This window comes from Nicotiana tomentosiformis, chromosome 4 (assembly GCF_000390325.3).
Source record: "Nicotiana tomentosiformis chromosome 4, ASM39032v3, whole genome shotgun sequence".
In the NCBI taxonomy this organism is placed as follows: domain Eukaryota; kingdom Viridiplantae; phylum Streptophyta; class Magnoliopsida; order Solanales; family Solanaceae; genus Nicotiana; species Nicotiana tomentosiformis.
The window spans coordinates 92398690-92414707 of record NC_090815.1 but is presented as its reverse complement, the minus strand read 5'-3'; the positions used below and the strand labels follow the sequence as shown (position 1 = coordinate 92414707).

At 34.9% G+C, this 16018-nt stretch overlaps 1 protein-coding gene across 1 annotated transcript; it reads right to left on the bottom strand.

The window, feature by feature from the left end:
- Positions 1 to 6685: 6685 nt before the first annotated feature.
- LOC104113724 (fructose-1,6-bisphosphatase, cytosolic) lies at positions 6686 to 11450 on the bottom strand. The gene is made up of 12 exons (XM_070200008.1): positions 11176 to 11450; positions 9880 to 9931; positions 9702 to 9772; positions 9557 to 9618; positions 9410 to 9476; positions 9193 to 9306; positions 8953 to 9039; positions 8324 to 8394; positions 8173 to 8238; positions 7540 to 7626; positions 7377 to 7452; positions 6686 to 7040 (listed from the first exon to the last, which is right to left on the bottom strand). The coding sequence occupies exons 1-12, from the start codon at positions 11332 to 11334 to the stop codon at positions 6930 to 6932; spliced, it is 1023 nt and encodes a 340-aa protein (XP_070056109.1). The 5' UTR covers positions 11335 to 11450; the 3' UTR covers positions 6686 to 6929.
- Between the last annotated feature and the right edge of the window lie 4568 nt (positions 11451 to 16018).

Here is a 16018-nt window from a genome sequence, read left to right as displayed (position 1 = left end):
GAACAGACCCCCTCCAAAAACCAAAAAAAACTAGCTGCCTCCTAAGTTCCCTCTCTAATCTCACTGATCTCTCACTATCATATCTGGATACACACACGAAATCCATCATATGATATTCTCACAAACACACACGAAATAGCTAGAAAGCAAGCTTGAAATTCAAAAATTCGAGATCTAGAAAACCAAAAAAAAAGAGAATGAAAAATCTGATAAAAGAAGAAGGAAGAACAGTAGAGTTTTGATAGGATGTTTCAGATTCAAATAATTCAAAATCAAAGATGTGGTTGTTTGCTGTTGATTTCGAGTTCATTTACGTGGGTTCGAAATTTCCTTCCTATGGTTCGGGACTGTTTTTGCGGTTCATCACTGTTGAACTTCACCAATTAGGAGTTCTAGGCTTTTATTTGGTTTTTGTGATGTTGTTTCCCTGCTTTAGGTATGTAAATCCTCACTTGTCCTTTATTTCGAATTTTAGGATAAAACTTTGTTGTATTCCTGCTGAGTTCGTGCTGATTTAGATCTGGCTCGCCTAAGCCTCAAATTCTGTTTGTTTATCTCTTTTCTGATCAATAACTAATGTTGAATGTGCTTCTATTAAAGGTTCAAGTGTTAGTGAGCTATCAATTAGAATTTAGTAGTTTGAAAGTTTGTTTAGTGCTCTTGTGAATCTATGAAGGCTGGTTGAAATTCATTTAACTTCATATGGGTATTTGTGTTGGAGGTCATGTCTGGCAGATTTAAATATCATTCAAGTTGTTTGAATCATTCAGTTATTCCCTGTGGTTATTGTAGAAGCTGCTGAATTTTGAAATTCATCTTATAATAACATGAGGGTTCATGATTAATTATTTGCAATGTTACGGCATGTATTTCTAATTTCAGTAGCTATTGATCTCAAATTTGTAATTAATTAAAACTTCCTCCCTATGAGTAGTATATTGTGATTTATGAATGCACTGTTCAATTAATTTAGTTCAAGCTAATGCTATCATTTTTGGTATGTCCATGGTAAGAATTTGGTAAATACCTATTATGTTTAGTCATTTGGCCGCAAACAACATGTTGGATATATTAATCTCTTGCGCCTAATTCTATATGGATTATGGAAATCTTAGAATTATCCAGACCACGAAAGATGAGCCTTGGCATAACCTTTTGAACCAATATGGTTGCTACGTCCTCTTTTATTAATGAAATTTCTTAAAATGCTAGCTTTCATTTAGGTTCAAGTAATGGAGTCCGCTGGGAATCTCAAACACCTTACTAAGCCTTGAACATCTCTGGTGATTTGGTCATCACATTTAGTCCATAATCTTAACTTTCACATGTGATCCCAACTTAGGAAATGAAATGTGCTAGCATGCTTTAGGCGCGACTTATTTAATTATCGTAGCTATGTACACGTTCGCGTGACATAGTTGTGATCTATAAGTTTAAAGGCAAAGTACGCGTTCACGCGACTTGACAAACTAATTTCTTAATATTAATAAAGTGTGATAAATTTTGTACACGTACGCGTGACATGATTTTAGCTCCCCAAATAAAGCGAATTTACACACATGTAATCCGTTTTCAAAGATAAATCTATAAGCGCCATAATTAAAAGCTATAAAAAGGGTAAATATACATAGGTTCTAAAACTAAGTAATTAAACAAATTTATTAAGCCAGGTATGATTAAAGCTATCGTGCTAAAACTACGAAATCTGGGAATGCCTAACACCTTCTCCCGGATTAACAGAATTCCTTACCCAGTCTTCTAGTTTTCGCAGACTTTAAAACAGAGTCAAATTTCCTTAATTTGGGATTTTAAAATAAACCGGTGACTTATGACACCATAACAATTATTCCAAGTGTCGACTCTGAAATTAAATAAATAATCTTGTTTCGAATAATGTCACTTTAATTGAAAAAACTCCCCTAACCCTTCGGGAAAAATGAGGTGTGACAACACCAGACTTTTAGCTTGAGTGCATGCCGACAAGTTCTTTGCACAATTCGAACTTGTCTCTTGGTACCACCTTGGTCAGCATATCTGCGGGATTCTCAATTGTAGAAATCTTCAAAACTTTTAAAGATTCATTCTCTACCATTTCTCGAATCCAGTGATATCTCACGTCAATATGTTTGGTCCTTGCATGGTACATGGAGTTCTTGCTAAGGTCAATTGTACTTTGACTGTCACAATAGACGACATACTCCTTCTGATGCAATCCAAGCTCTTGAAGGAACCATTTCAACCATATCATCTCCTTTCCAGCTTCAGTAGCGGCAATATACTCTACTTCAGTTGTAGAGAGTGCGACACACTTCTGTAACCTTGACTGCCATGATATAGCTCCCCCTGAAAATGTAAACAAATATCCAATAGTGAATTTTCTGTTATCAATGTCACCTGCCATATCAGTATCTATATAGCCCTTCAATATTGGATCAGATCCTCCGAAGCACAAACAATCTCCCGTGGTACCTCTCAGGTACCTGAGTATCCACTTAACTTCTTCCCAGTGTTCTTTTCTAGGATTTTCAAGAAACCTGCTGACAACACCAACTGCGTGAGCAATATCAGGTATAGTGCATACCATTGAATACATCAAACTTCCGACGGTAGAGGAATAAGGAACTTTGGTCATGCTTTCCTTTTCCTTTATTGTTGTAGGACACATCTTCTTGTTTAACTTCAGATGACTAGCAAGAGGTGTGCTGACTGGCTTAGAATTCTTCATGTTGAAGTGTTCTAGTACACGTTCAATGTACTTCTCTTGAGACAACCACAACTTTCTGCTTGTTCTCTCTCGAACTATCTTCATACCCAGAATTTGTTGTGCTGGGCCCAAGTCCTTCATATCAAATGACTTGGACAAATCTCCATTCAACTTTGCGATCAGCCCCTTGTTCTTTCCTACAATTAACATGTCATCCACATAAAACAACAAAATAATAAAGTTGTTGTCAGAAATTTTTTTGAAGTATACACATAGATCAGAATATGTCTTTGTGTAAGTTTGACTTTTCATGAATGAGTCAAACTTCTTGTACCACTGCCTTGGTGTCTGTTTCAACCCATAAAGACTCTTATTCAATTTGCACACCATGTGTTTCCTTTCAGCTACTTCAAATCCTTCTAGATGCTCCATATAGATCTCCTCTTCCAAATCTCCGTGAAGAAATGCAGTTTTCACGTCCAACTGCTTCACTTCAAGATCTAGGCTAGCTGCTAAGCTCAAGATTGTTCGAATATAAGTCATTTTCACAACATGTGAGAAAATTTTGTCAAAATCAATACCTTTCTTCTGCTCGAAGCCTTTTACCACCAATCGAGCTTTGTATCTGACCAACTTGCCATTTCTATCTTTCTTGAGTTTAAAGACCCATTTGCATTTGAGTGGTCTTTTACCCTTTAGAAGTTCAACCAGCTTGTACGTGCCATTTTTCTGTAGAGATTCCATCTCTTCTTACATGGCTTTCATCCACTGGTTATTTTCTGGATGGGACAGCACCTCCTTAAGACTTTTGGGTTCCCCTTCAACACTGATGAGGATATACTCTGTGGAAGGGTACCTACATGACTCTACCCTTGGCCTCTCTGATCTTCTCAGAGGTTGGCGTTGTTCTTCTTCCTGAGTGGGGTGCTCCACTTGCTCGACACCATCATCGAGTTGCTCCTCCTGCTCAATAACCTCATCAGGTTGCTCCCCCTGCTCGGCAAACCTCATCGGTCATACTTCCTGTACATGTGGGATAGTTAGAAGAAGAAGAAATGGTAACAAGGTTAGGGATTATACCATTCTTTGTCTTCTCTGATTGATCATCTACAACTCCAACTTCAATTTCTCGAAAGATTACATCTCTGCTTCTAATGATCTTTTTTTTATAGGATCCCACAATCTGTACCCGAACTCTTCATCTCCATACCCGATGAATATGAATGGAATAAATTTATCATCCAACTTTGTTCTCTGCTCCTTTGGTACATGTGCAAAAGCTTTGCAACCGAACACTTTTAGATGTGAGTAGGACACTTCCTTGTTGGTCCAAAATCTCTCTGGGTTGTCAAACTCCAATGGAACTTATGGACTCCTATTGATTAGGCAATAGGCTGTCTAAACTGTTTCACCCCAGAATGACTGTCGTCAGTTTAGCCATTTTGAGCATGCTTCTCACCTTCTCAACAATGGTGCAGTTCATCCTCTCGGCTACGCCATTGTGCTGTGGGGTTCCAGGAACTGTCTTTTCATGCCCGATCCCATGACTTGAACAATACTCTTCAAATTCCCTTGAAGTGTACTCACCTCCTTTGTCACTTCGGAGACGCTTTAGCTTTTGGCCTGTCCCCCTTTCCACCAGAGCATGAAACTTCTAGAAAACTTGAAACACCTGATCTTTGGTTTTCAAAATATAAACCCATAATTTTCGTGAAGCATCATCAATAAAAGTAACAAAATATGTGTTACTGCCCATCAATTTAATTTTCATTGGACCACAAATATCAGAATATACCAAATTAAGTATATTCAATTTTCTTTTAGATGATGTCTGAAATGAGACTCTATGCTGCTTACCAAATAAACAGTAGTCACAAGGTTTTACCGTTGTACTTTTGGCATAAGAAATGAGTGATTTCTTGGCAAGAATCTACAATCCCTTCTCGCTCATATGACCCATTCTTTTGTGTCACAAATCTGCAGAAATCTCATTTTGTGCCGCGTTCAATTCACCTTGGCATATTTCTGCATTTGTCCTGTACAACGTGCCACGAGCAACTCCCTTTGCAATTACCAATGATCCTTTGGTGAGTCTCCACTTTTGATTTGCAAAATAGTTCTCGTATCCATCTCGATCTAAAGCAATTTCCGAGATCAAGTTCATCCGCAAATCAGGTACATGTTGCACGTCCTTTAGAACCAATGTACATCCGACATTTGTCTTGATACAAATGTCACTAATCCCCGCAATCATTGAGTAACTTGTGTTACCCATTCTCACAGTGCCGAAATCACCTGCTACATATCTACAAAAAAGATATCTTACCGGTGTGGCATGGTAAGATGCTGCTGTATCAACCACTTATTCCGACTCTGGACCTGACAAGTGCATGCATTCCTCTTCTTCATTTATAAAGAGGACAACATTATCATTGTTTTGCACTATGGCGGTTGTGTTGTTGTCATTATTCTGGCCACTGCTTTCACCTTTGCCCTTCCTTGGATTTGGGCAATCTCTTTTGAAGTGACCTGGTTGATCACAATTGTAGAAATTTCTGGCATTTGATTTGGATCAGTTCTTAGACTTCCCACGAGCTCCGGATCTACCATAGTTGCTCGAACTCCTTTGATAACTCCTGCCTCTACCTTATGTGATGAGAGCATGTCCTTGATTTTCAGGCTTCTTTCTTATCTTCTCATTGAGTAGAAGAGCCGATGTGACATCTTTCAACTCAATGGTAGACTTACCGTGCAGGATGGTTGTTGCCAAATTATCGTACGAAGATGGTAACGAGTTCAATAGCAAGATGGCTTTATCTTCTTCCTCGATTTTCACTCCGAGATTGGCGAGCTGTGTGATTAGTCTGTTAAACACATTTAAATGTGACAAAAAATTCGTACCTTCACCCATATGTAGGGCGTAGAGCTGCTTCTTCAGGTACAATTTATTTGTCAGCGTTTTGGACATGTATAGGCTTTCCAACCTTGTCCAAATACCACATGCGATGTCTTCATCAATGATGTTATTTACCACATCATCTGATAAGTGCAACCTGATTGCACTAGCAGCTTTTTCATCCAAGTCAGCCCAATCCTCAGCTTTCATGGTATCGGCTTTTTGGCATCAGCATCTAGTACCTTGTGTAATCCTTGTTGGATGAGCATATCCCTCATCCTTCTTTACCATGTTGAGAAACCGCTATCTCCGTTAAATTTTGCTACCTCGTACTTTACTCCGGACATTTTTTATTTTTCACCGAATATAGTACTACCGACAGTGAATATTATTTCTATGAACGAGCTGAACTTGTGCTCTGGTACCAGTTGTTGGGAACAAATCCCCCTACATAAATAATATTCACGGTAATAAAATCGAAATAATAACGTAGCACCGAGATACGGTAATTAACAAGAATAAAAGAGTGACAACGATACCAAGATTTTTACGTAGAAAATCCTTTTGAATAAGAGAAAAATCACGACCCCGAAATGAGCAACTGATATCACTATAGCAAAGAATTTTACACTTTGTAGGTCCGAGTAAAATACTCCAAAGACCACTACAATACTTAAAAGAAATAACCTTCTTTTGATATTCTCACCTCACTACAATATCGCTTACTCTCTATTTTTCTCAAAGACTATTTTCTTATACCCTATGTAAAACCTCACTCTTTCTTTACAACTCTCAGATATATTTTACTCTTGGTGTATTACATGAGAGTAATTTGCAGTGCAAATTGGTTGCCATCTCTACAACTTTCTTTTCTTTTCTTTTTTCGATCACATGGGTGTGGACCCCATCAACTTTATGATCTTGCAGTTCCTTTTTCAAGAATGTTCACAGCAAGTAAACCAGTTGATGTTAATCCCGTTTCCATATGCTATGAAAACCAGAGAAATCGTCCCTCGGAAAATAATTAGGTAGAATCGCAACGAAGAGAACTTTGGGTTTAAAAGGAAATGTAAGTGAGCGATATATAAGCCAGAACTTCTCTATTCAACCTTTTATTGTTGATAAGTAGTAGTTACTTGGGAGAAAAAATTAGAACAAGACAGTAATATGCACGTATTATCGCATCACAGCAGCAGCTATTGTGCAACATAAACATCATCTGCAATTCTCTAACTATAACAATCTGCAACTTGCTCTGATTTGAGAAATCAGTTATCTGCACCAGCAAGAGCACTAAAGTGATGATCAGAGGTTATGTACATCCATCCATCAGTTCTGCTCTTCAGTAGCATAAAGCTTTTTGATCTCTTCAACGTCATCATAACTACCAAGGAATATAGGAGCGCGTTCGTGTATCTTCTTTGGAACTAGGTCAAGTGCCTGTATAATAACATTAATTACTATTATAAGTTTCACATTCTAATTCGAAAACCAAAGCTCTTCGCTTTCCCTGTGTTCATAGAGATGAGAGTATGAATCCAGTTGCAATCTCAGATATGTTCTATTACAGTAATATTTTTTCTTTCTACTATTGTAGGTATTCTTAATCTAACTAAATTCAGAAAAATAAACAGACGTCAATATCTAAAGCTATAATGAACTGGAAAAAGAATATCAGGTCAACGACATTTTCAGTTTCTTCAGCAAAGGATTACTGGTCTAAACTTGATGTTTCTGTTATACGTTATACTGTGACCAAAGACTCAGAAATATTACCCTCTGCTTCCCGGTAAATGATTGGCCTCCTGCTTGTTCCATCAGAAATGACATGGGAAATACTTCGTATAGAACCCTGTTTAGTAAAATTCATTTGTAAAGCTTTCAGAAAGTTATTGCTCAGGGAATGCTTCAGTTACTCAGAAGATGCGTATAACTTTACCTCAGCTTCCCATTGGGGCTTTTCTTATCTGCTGGATACAAGAAGATACCACCATAGAGTAATGTACGATGAACATCAGCAACCATGCTGCGAGTTAAGAGTCCAGATTTGTATAAGTTGATTAACAATATGTTCATTCTCATTTTTTTTCCTCCATGAAAACAAGAGTTACTCTATACAGCATTAACAAATTCAATGACATAGGCAAATTACAAGAAACAACTTTGTCTGCATTTCATCATGGCTATCAAGCACGGCTCTAAGCATAAGCAAATTGAAATTAGAACCAACGTCAAACCCATTATCACTTAACAGAATCCAATTAACTCTTTGCATGTAATGGTCGAAATAGAAGGATTCATTTAATAAGAAATCCAACAAAAATACTCCATTTAACCCTGTCTGCAGATGTAATATGAACCTTTAACATTTGAATATTTCAACCGTAGATGACTTGTAAGAATTCTAGAATGATCAAGCAATGATTCCTATAATTATAGTTATTACTGCCTAGCATATCAAGAAACAAAAAATGAATTCAAGATTCTATGGATTTAGATTGTAGGTAGGTGAATTGGTTCATACAAGACACTGCAACAAGATAACCTCAGCATATAGAGAAATTTCAATTACCTTCCAATATATCTCAAAGATTTCGGTGAAGAACCATCGGTGGGGTACTTGCAATTCTGCACATATCTGGGATTAAAAGAAAAGTAGGACATCATGAACAACAGAACAAGAGAAACAAGCTTAGCTTTCTATTGCAGTCTATTAAACGTACTTGGTTGTTGGACCATCCCAGTTCTTGGCATTCCCTTCATTTACTGAATAGATCTTCCCTTTCTTAGGAATCTGCAAGTAAAAGCAAAATTAAAACCATGTTTACCGGAAATATAGTACTCCTAGGAAATATTCCAAAGAAATTACAGAAAAAATTAAATAGGAAAAGCATAGTTGGAATTTGAAGAGGTAAAATTTACAAAATCTGAACAAGCTTGAGAATCTTTGATGTAAAACAAAGAGATCGAAGAACTAGATATTTTAACTTAAATTTGAGATAAACTCAAAGCTCAAAAAGGACATAGACCGTCAGAAATGCTAAACAAATCTTATGTTAGACCGTTCGTATTACTAACAGACTGCACTGAAAGCTCATTATGTGTGGTTCAAAAACCATTCAAATATTCAGCAACCGGAGAGAAGTCGATAGACTATTTAAAACACACCTAAACTTAAAAAAGACTTGGGGTATCTTGATAGGATTTTGTAAACTTGTCTATAAATTGATTAGGACTTTTGTCCATACAAATTATGTCCTTTCTCTTGAGTACTGAAGACATGATCAAGATTAAGAGTCAACGACAAGTTTTACGTTCAACATAGATCTAAGGGGCAAAGTAACAATGGTACCTTGATGTCAGGATGAGTTAGAATGAACTCGCCAAGAGAGGGATCAAGGGTAAAACCATTAACTCCAGATCCAGTGCTCAAAACTAGCTGCAAATAACCGAACTCGGAAAATCTTATTACTTGTATTTCCAACTCATCATTGTCTTCAAAGAATTGCGATCACAACATAAGAGTATAAAATTTGTTTGTCGGTGTATATAAAATTTCAAATTATATTAAACTTAAATGTGAGCACCATACCGTACAAGAACTTCCATACATGCAGTATCCAGCAGCTAACATGTTCTTCCCAGGTTGCAAGACATCATCTAGTGTTGGTTCATGACCATCTTTGATCAGGTAAATCCCAAAGATCTAGACAAATAATGAGACATATTATTCATTGTGATGTAAAAGAGGATGTAGTAGTGGAAAGCCAGTAAAAACAATTTAGATATTGCTTAAACCAGAATCATACCGTTCCAATAGAAACGCCACAATCGATGTTCGAGGATCCATCAAGAGGATCAAAAACTACACAGTATCTGTTGTTAAAATAGCATCGACGGGTTAGATCTCAAAACATAATGACAAATGTCAAACTACAGAGAACAATAGCACTCACTTTCCACGTTTAGCTGGCTCCACAAATGTAGCCTCTTCGTCTTCTTCAGAGACAAGAATGCACTACATAATTTGACATCTTTTAGATTAACATCATTACATATTTTTCTAGAGTGCATTAATAAAATGAGTGTCTCGATTCTTACTGTTCGGCCACTGCTAACCAAAGCCTTGATAAATACTTCATTTGAGAGTACATCCAGTTTCTTTTGATCTTCTCCCTACAGTTAGAAATCAAAAGCAGAGTAATTCCAAAGTAGAAATGGATTCTGATAAGAAACGAAGAGTTCATCAGAATACTATAAGGGCAGCATCTGCATGAACTTGCCTGCACATTCGTTTCACCGGCAAGCCCTAAGAGTTTGGCCAGACCTGCCTGAAAAGATGTATCCATGTGTAAAATATATCAATATAGGAAATAAAGGGAAAAACAAAACAAGGTAGAATACATGAACTACACAAAAACAGATTTATTCTACTGAAGCTTCTTCTGCCTTTTATATCTTTGTAGGTCTATCCATCAGTACCTACAGTCAATTATGGTTTCTTGCAACTAATTTGTTTCCTCCATTCAATGGGGATGCTAAAAGACAAATAAATTAACGGTACTATGAGAAAAGGTTTAAATATAGCCTTCGTTATACTTTGGGTCCAAATATACTCCTGCCTTAATACTATTGGTTCAAATATATCCTGCTTCTGTTAAGTTTGTTCAAGGTAGACATTCATTCCTACGTGGCGCTGATATTTGATGAGGTGGATGCCACATGGCATGTTATCTCAGCGCCACTAATCCATATATAAAAGACTAAAATTTGAAATACAATATTTTTCATGGTAGCGATAATGGAGACAATAGTGGTGGAGAGGAAGGAAATTTTAGTGGTTGGAAAAAAATAGAAGGGAGGGGAAAAATAGGTTAGGGGCGCTGAGGTGTCAAGTCATGTGACATCAGTGTCACATAGGATTGGATGTCCACTTCGGACAAACTTAACAGAAAAGTGATATTTGAATCAATAGTATAACGACATGGGTATATTTGGACTCAAAATATAACGAAAGGTACATTTAAATTTTTTCTGATATACATGGGTATATTTGGCCATTTTCCGATAAATTAACCACAGAAAAGTTTAGGCTTTTCAGAATGAATTTGTTGCATATTTCTCAATGGTTTTACCAGCAGTTCCAGTTCAAACTACAGAAACAAGTTAGACTTTTCTCATTTTGTAATGATGCCCACATTGGATTATAATTTAGCTGTACTGGTCAAAGACATCAAATTGCCGTGAATGTATGATAACAAAAATTTGATTCTATAGAAATTAGAACATGTAAATTTTCATTTCCATAGAGTAATTACAACATGTATCGACTAAGTATAGCTATCGTGCTTCACAGCAAACTAACTATTCATACACAACATTCCATAAAATTACTCAAATATATCATGATAAGGAAAGTATGTATGATGAGAATTCCGAAAATGGATTGAGAGACGTGCAAAAGCGCCACACACACACATGAAACAAATATAGTAAAGATCCTAAAACAAAGACGCCACCTTTCTCAACAAAAAAATGAAAAGAAAAATACATAAAACAAAAAAAATAATGGGACCTTGTTAACAGCAGTGCAGACGAACTTGCAACCAAGAACAATGTGACTGAGCAAGATAGAGAAGTCACCACGGGATTCAGGATGTTTACTCTGCTCATTCAACACAAACCTCGTTATGGTCATCAAATCAGTCCTATGTGCATCCGCCGAGTGATCCATTGCTAGCTCTTCTTGATTTTCCGGCAACTCGCCGTATTAAATATATTGTAATATGCTATACTAAGAAATTGGGCACGCTGCTCAATGCTGATATATAGTACTCCGTACTAACTGAAGCTGAAGAAGAAGTAAAAAAGGAGAAAGATATGGGGCTATCTGATTAGGATGACACGTGGAAAGAGGAGAGCGATGCATGTGATTAGTGGTTGGCACTAAGATAATGCAATTCTTCGTCCGCATGCTTATTCTTTCTTCTTCCTTTGTTTCTATCGATCTTCATTATCGACGTCACATATTTCGTGGACTTCGAGGACTTATCCTTTAAATTTTACTTGATCAACCCCCCTCAAAAAAAAAGATTTAGATATTTATTATCGCCTCAATTATTCTTCACAATACATGCCGATAAAGGCTTAAATATATATATATATATATATATGAGGATAAATATATATATATATCTCTCGTTGAAGTTGAACCTCTTGATCTATGTAATAGGTTAGTATAAGATATTGATTTTATATTAAAGGTCAAATCCCCGTATGCTAATGATCAATCTATATCTATCTATATTTTATTATAAAAATATGAATATTAAAACATTAAATATTGAATGACAAAAATATCCTTAAAATATTACTCGACTTTTATACCCTTTGAAACCTAAATTAATTTTAAAAGGAATCACCCCTAAAGGATGAAATCGTAATATTACTGATCGTGTAATACTAATTACACTTGGACAATAACTTCGAATAAAGAATCCGCATGTCCTAATTCTGAATTATTAGAAGAAAAGGCACAAGAAGAGAGAAAAACCTAATCAGTCAAAATTATGTCCCACAAAGCAGTTGAAGTGGCATAAAATTAAATGAACATATACCAAGATACTGTTCACAAAGAAATAGGCAAGATATGATAAAGACACAAAGTTGTACATCTCTGTGCTACAAAAAAAAATACTATCTAATTTAACTAAATCGATAATCTTTGTGAATTCAACCGGTGTGAAATCATTTTAAATTCAAGTACTATATACTGCAATAATATTGATTTTTAGTATTTAAATTATTGAACTTTATCTATGTAAATTACATTATAATGTAATATATTTAATTTATTGCTCATATAAATATTTAATTGAAGATTTACGTGTAACGCACACCTATAGAGACTAATATACATTAAACATTATTTTTCTTCTAGTGAATATTTATTGGCCATTGACTATACTTGTTTTTGGAGGGTTGGCCAACGAACCAACCCTATGAGGCTAGCTATGACTAATCCACGAGGACTCCAAGAATCGGATAAATACCTTCAAACAAACGCTCTTTAATAGAAAAAATATAAATAGAGGCAATAAAAATAGTAAAATGTTATAAAAAAATTAATATTTGTAAAGATGTTTATTTAAGTTGGTATTAAGGATACAAGTCTATGCTTTGAAGTTCTATTTTTCGGTTTAGATAGTAGAGTTATGACGGTAAAATATCAAGTCACAACAAATTAAAGGAGACAGTTAAGTTAAGGATGAGTTAAAGATTGCTTTGGAAAGTAGGTATTGACATAATCAATGAAATTTAGACAGTTATTAACATCTTATGAAAGCAAATCTAGATTGATGTATTTACAATTCAAAAAGAAAAGAATCGAACTAAGTCTAGTCAACTGTAGCAAATTGGTGGAAATGCATGAAATTCGTGTCGACGTTACGTTACCTGTCAGCTTCCAAAATCCCCAAAATTCCGTAGATATCATAATTTTAATATCTCATAATTAGGCATTCTTTGATTTCTCAAAGATTTAGATAAACATAATTTCTTGATGTATGCTGATGCAATGCATTGTTGGACAGATAATGGTGCATGTTAGTTAACGTCGAAATAAAGCTATAACATTGAACACCTCCAAGAAAGTAGACCATTCTTTTTCTTCTCTTTTGATCAAGGACTTAAGAGCAACTACCAATCTCGAAAATTTTGCATATCCAAATCATCTCACCTGTGCAAATATATATAGCTCTGGCGCATTTAACTAGAATCTCTTTGAATTCATCTTAAAACTTTTGACAAAAAAATTGAGAGAAAAGCGTGCCTACACTTATATAAAAAATTAGACTATATAGTCGTTATAAAACTATAAAAGTCGTAATAAATTTTTTTTTTCATGACTTTCTAAAGGGCATTGAGAATAGTGCGATTACCATAACAGTGGGTATGCTTTTGTGACAATTTAAGTAGTCATTTTTGTAATGACTCGGAGCCTGTTTGGATGGGCTTAATTTAACTTCTAAAAGTGTTTGACAATCAAAAAAAGGGTTTAAAAAAAGTTAAAATCTGCTTTAAAAAAGTCAAAACCAACAAGTTGGATAAACCCAACTTTTTCGAAATTGGCTTAAAAGCCATATTGTTTTGACCAAGAATATTACATTGTTATCCCTTATAATTTTCTTAATCTCGAAATTACCCCTCAGTAGAAAACCCTAAAACATACATTTCTTTCTTTTCTCCATTCTTGTTGCCGCCTCTGCTTTCTTCTTCCATAACTTTCCCCAACTTCATTATATTCTGAATCTTTATTAGTTAGAGGAACAAATTATTTTTCTTTCCTCTTCTGGCATTTTCTTTAGGTGTTTGCAGCATTTGTCTTCAGATGCGGCATACTTCTGCTCATTGCTCCTTTTGATTTGAAGCTCTTGTTGGTGAGCTGGATTGTCTACTTAAGAGTCATTACTTGCTCTTTTGAGTTTTATTTTTCTTTTCTTTTTGGAGCAATACCCAAAATGGCTGGTCGGATAGATGCTTCGGACCAAAAAGAAAATGAGAAAGCTATAGATTCTTGATTTGTGTAGTTGCCCAATTTACTCCATTTATATATGCTCTTTCATATGGTTTAAGACTCCAATTTGTATGACATCATTTCTTTATTAGTCCGTACAAAAATAAGTTTGAAATTTATGGAAGTTTACTTGATTGAAAGTGGTAAAAAAGGAGCATTCAAGAATTATGTAATCAATTAGATTGAACTTAAATTAAAATATAAATTATTTGTATTAATTTATAATTAAATATATTATAGTAATTAGCTCATTTATAATGTTAACAGCTTTAAGGATATTTTTTTTTTGTCTTTTTAACAGAAAAAAGTGCTTACCAGCACTTGTTTACAAAAACACTTCAACGCATTTTTTAAGGTTCAGCAATTTTATCCAAACATGTAACTGCTTATTTATAAAACAAGCCCCAGCACTTAAAAGCTGCTTTTAAGCACTTATTTTTAAAAGCTACATTTTTCCCGCTAATTCAAACGGGCTCTTAAGTTGCCACAAAAAATGGTTAAAGCTGCCACAAAAAAATCATAGACGAAATTGTTCTAAAGATCGTCCTGAAAATGCATGAAATCATTATTTTTCATGATATTTTTTCGTCATTACTAGTATGTTATTTTTCGTGATTATTATTAAGAACGTTGTCATAAAAACTTTTTTTGTTCGAGCAATTGTGAAGGATTATTATTCGTGTCGACCTGTTAACCCATTTCTTATAGTGACTTTTGACTCCAAATTCCTATTTTCATCCATCTTTATATAAAATATTCATGAATAAACTAGTATCAGGGAGAAGCTTTAGAAGGATGACTAGAAAAATAGAGAGAAATTTTGCCCGTGATCTTCATCAGGAATTCGTGGTAACAAAACTATCTCCCACCACCCTCTAGAACCATGCCTTTGGGAATTAAGATGGTGTTTGAATAAATTTATAAGCTGGTGTAGTGGTGACAAAATAGATTGATTAAAAAAAATAATGTGGTGACAAAATAGATTGATTAAAAAAAATAATTACTTATTTATATTATCTACTAAAATATGTTAATTTTTATATATGGGTTAAATATGAATAAGATTTATATTATCTACTTAAAAACCGGATACGTGGTGGATAACCGATGAATTTTATTTTGCATGCAAAGATTTACACTGATAGCCAGTAAATCCAAACCCCAGAAATATCCGCCAATCATAAATTTTTTTGCCTTGATAGTGTTGCCTAAAGGTGCTAGTTGGCATATTCATTTGTAATGTTCTTGATGAAGATATTTCCTGGTAACGTTATCTTATTTATTTCCGTTTTATCAATTTATGCTCTCACATCACCATTTTTCCGGACAAGAATTTTTTTCATTTTAAGTGATATTATTGAAATGAGATTAATTATTTTAATTTTAAGAGTCGTCACTTGGGATAATTATTTAAGATATCCCAAGTCACCGTTTACTTTAAATCAAGGAACTTTTTGACTCTGTTAAAGTCTGCGAAACACAGAAGATCGGGTAAGAAATTATGTTAACCCGCAAAAAGGTTTGAGACACTCCTGGATTTCGTAATTTTAGCACGATCGCTTTACAATTACACCTAGCTTAATTATCTGATTACTACATATTTTAAACATGTGTGCATTTTAAATATTTATCGCTCTTAATTGTATCTTTTAAATCATTCTAATATTTATGGAGTTATTTTAAACAAGTTACGATGTCGTACACTTATCGTTTTATACATGCCGTAAATTGCGCCACGTGAAATGGGGTAAAATTAAAAAATAGCCAGATTTACAAGTGGTAATTGAAAAATAGCCACAGTTTCAAAAGTAATCGAAATTTAGTCACTTTTCATGTAAAGATA

What these genes read in the sequence shown, in the direction of transcription:
- LOC104113724 (XM_070200008.1), bottom strand. Translation starts at nt 11,334, where the DNA reads ATGGATCACTCGGCGGATGCACATAGGACTGATTTGATGACCATAACG. An exon ending in TAACTCATCCTGACATCAAG is followed by an intron (nt 8,395 to 8,952) that starts GTACCATTGTTA and finishes TTTTACTTGCAG; the next exon opens with ATTCCTAAGAAAGGGAAGAT. An exon ending in AGCCCCAATGGGAAGCTGAG is followed by an intron (nt 7,453 to 7,539) that starts GTAAAGTTATAC and finishes TTTACTAAACAG; the next exon opens with GGTTCTATACGAAGTATTTC.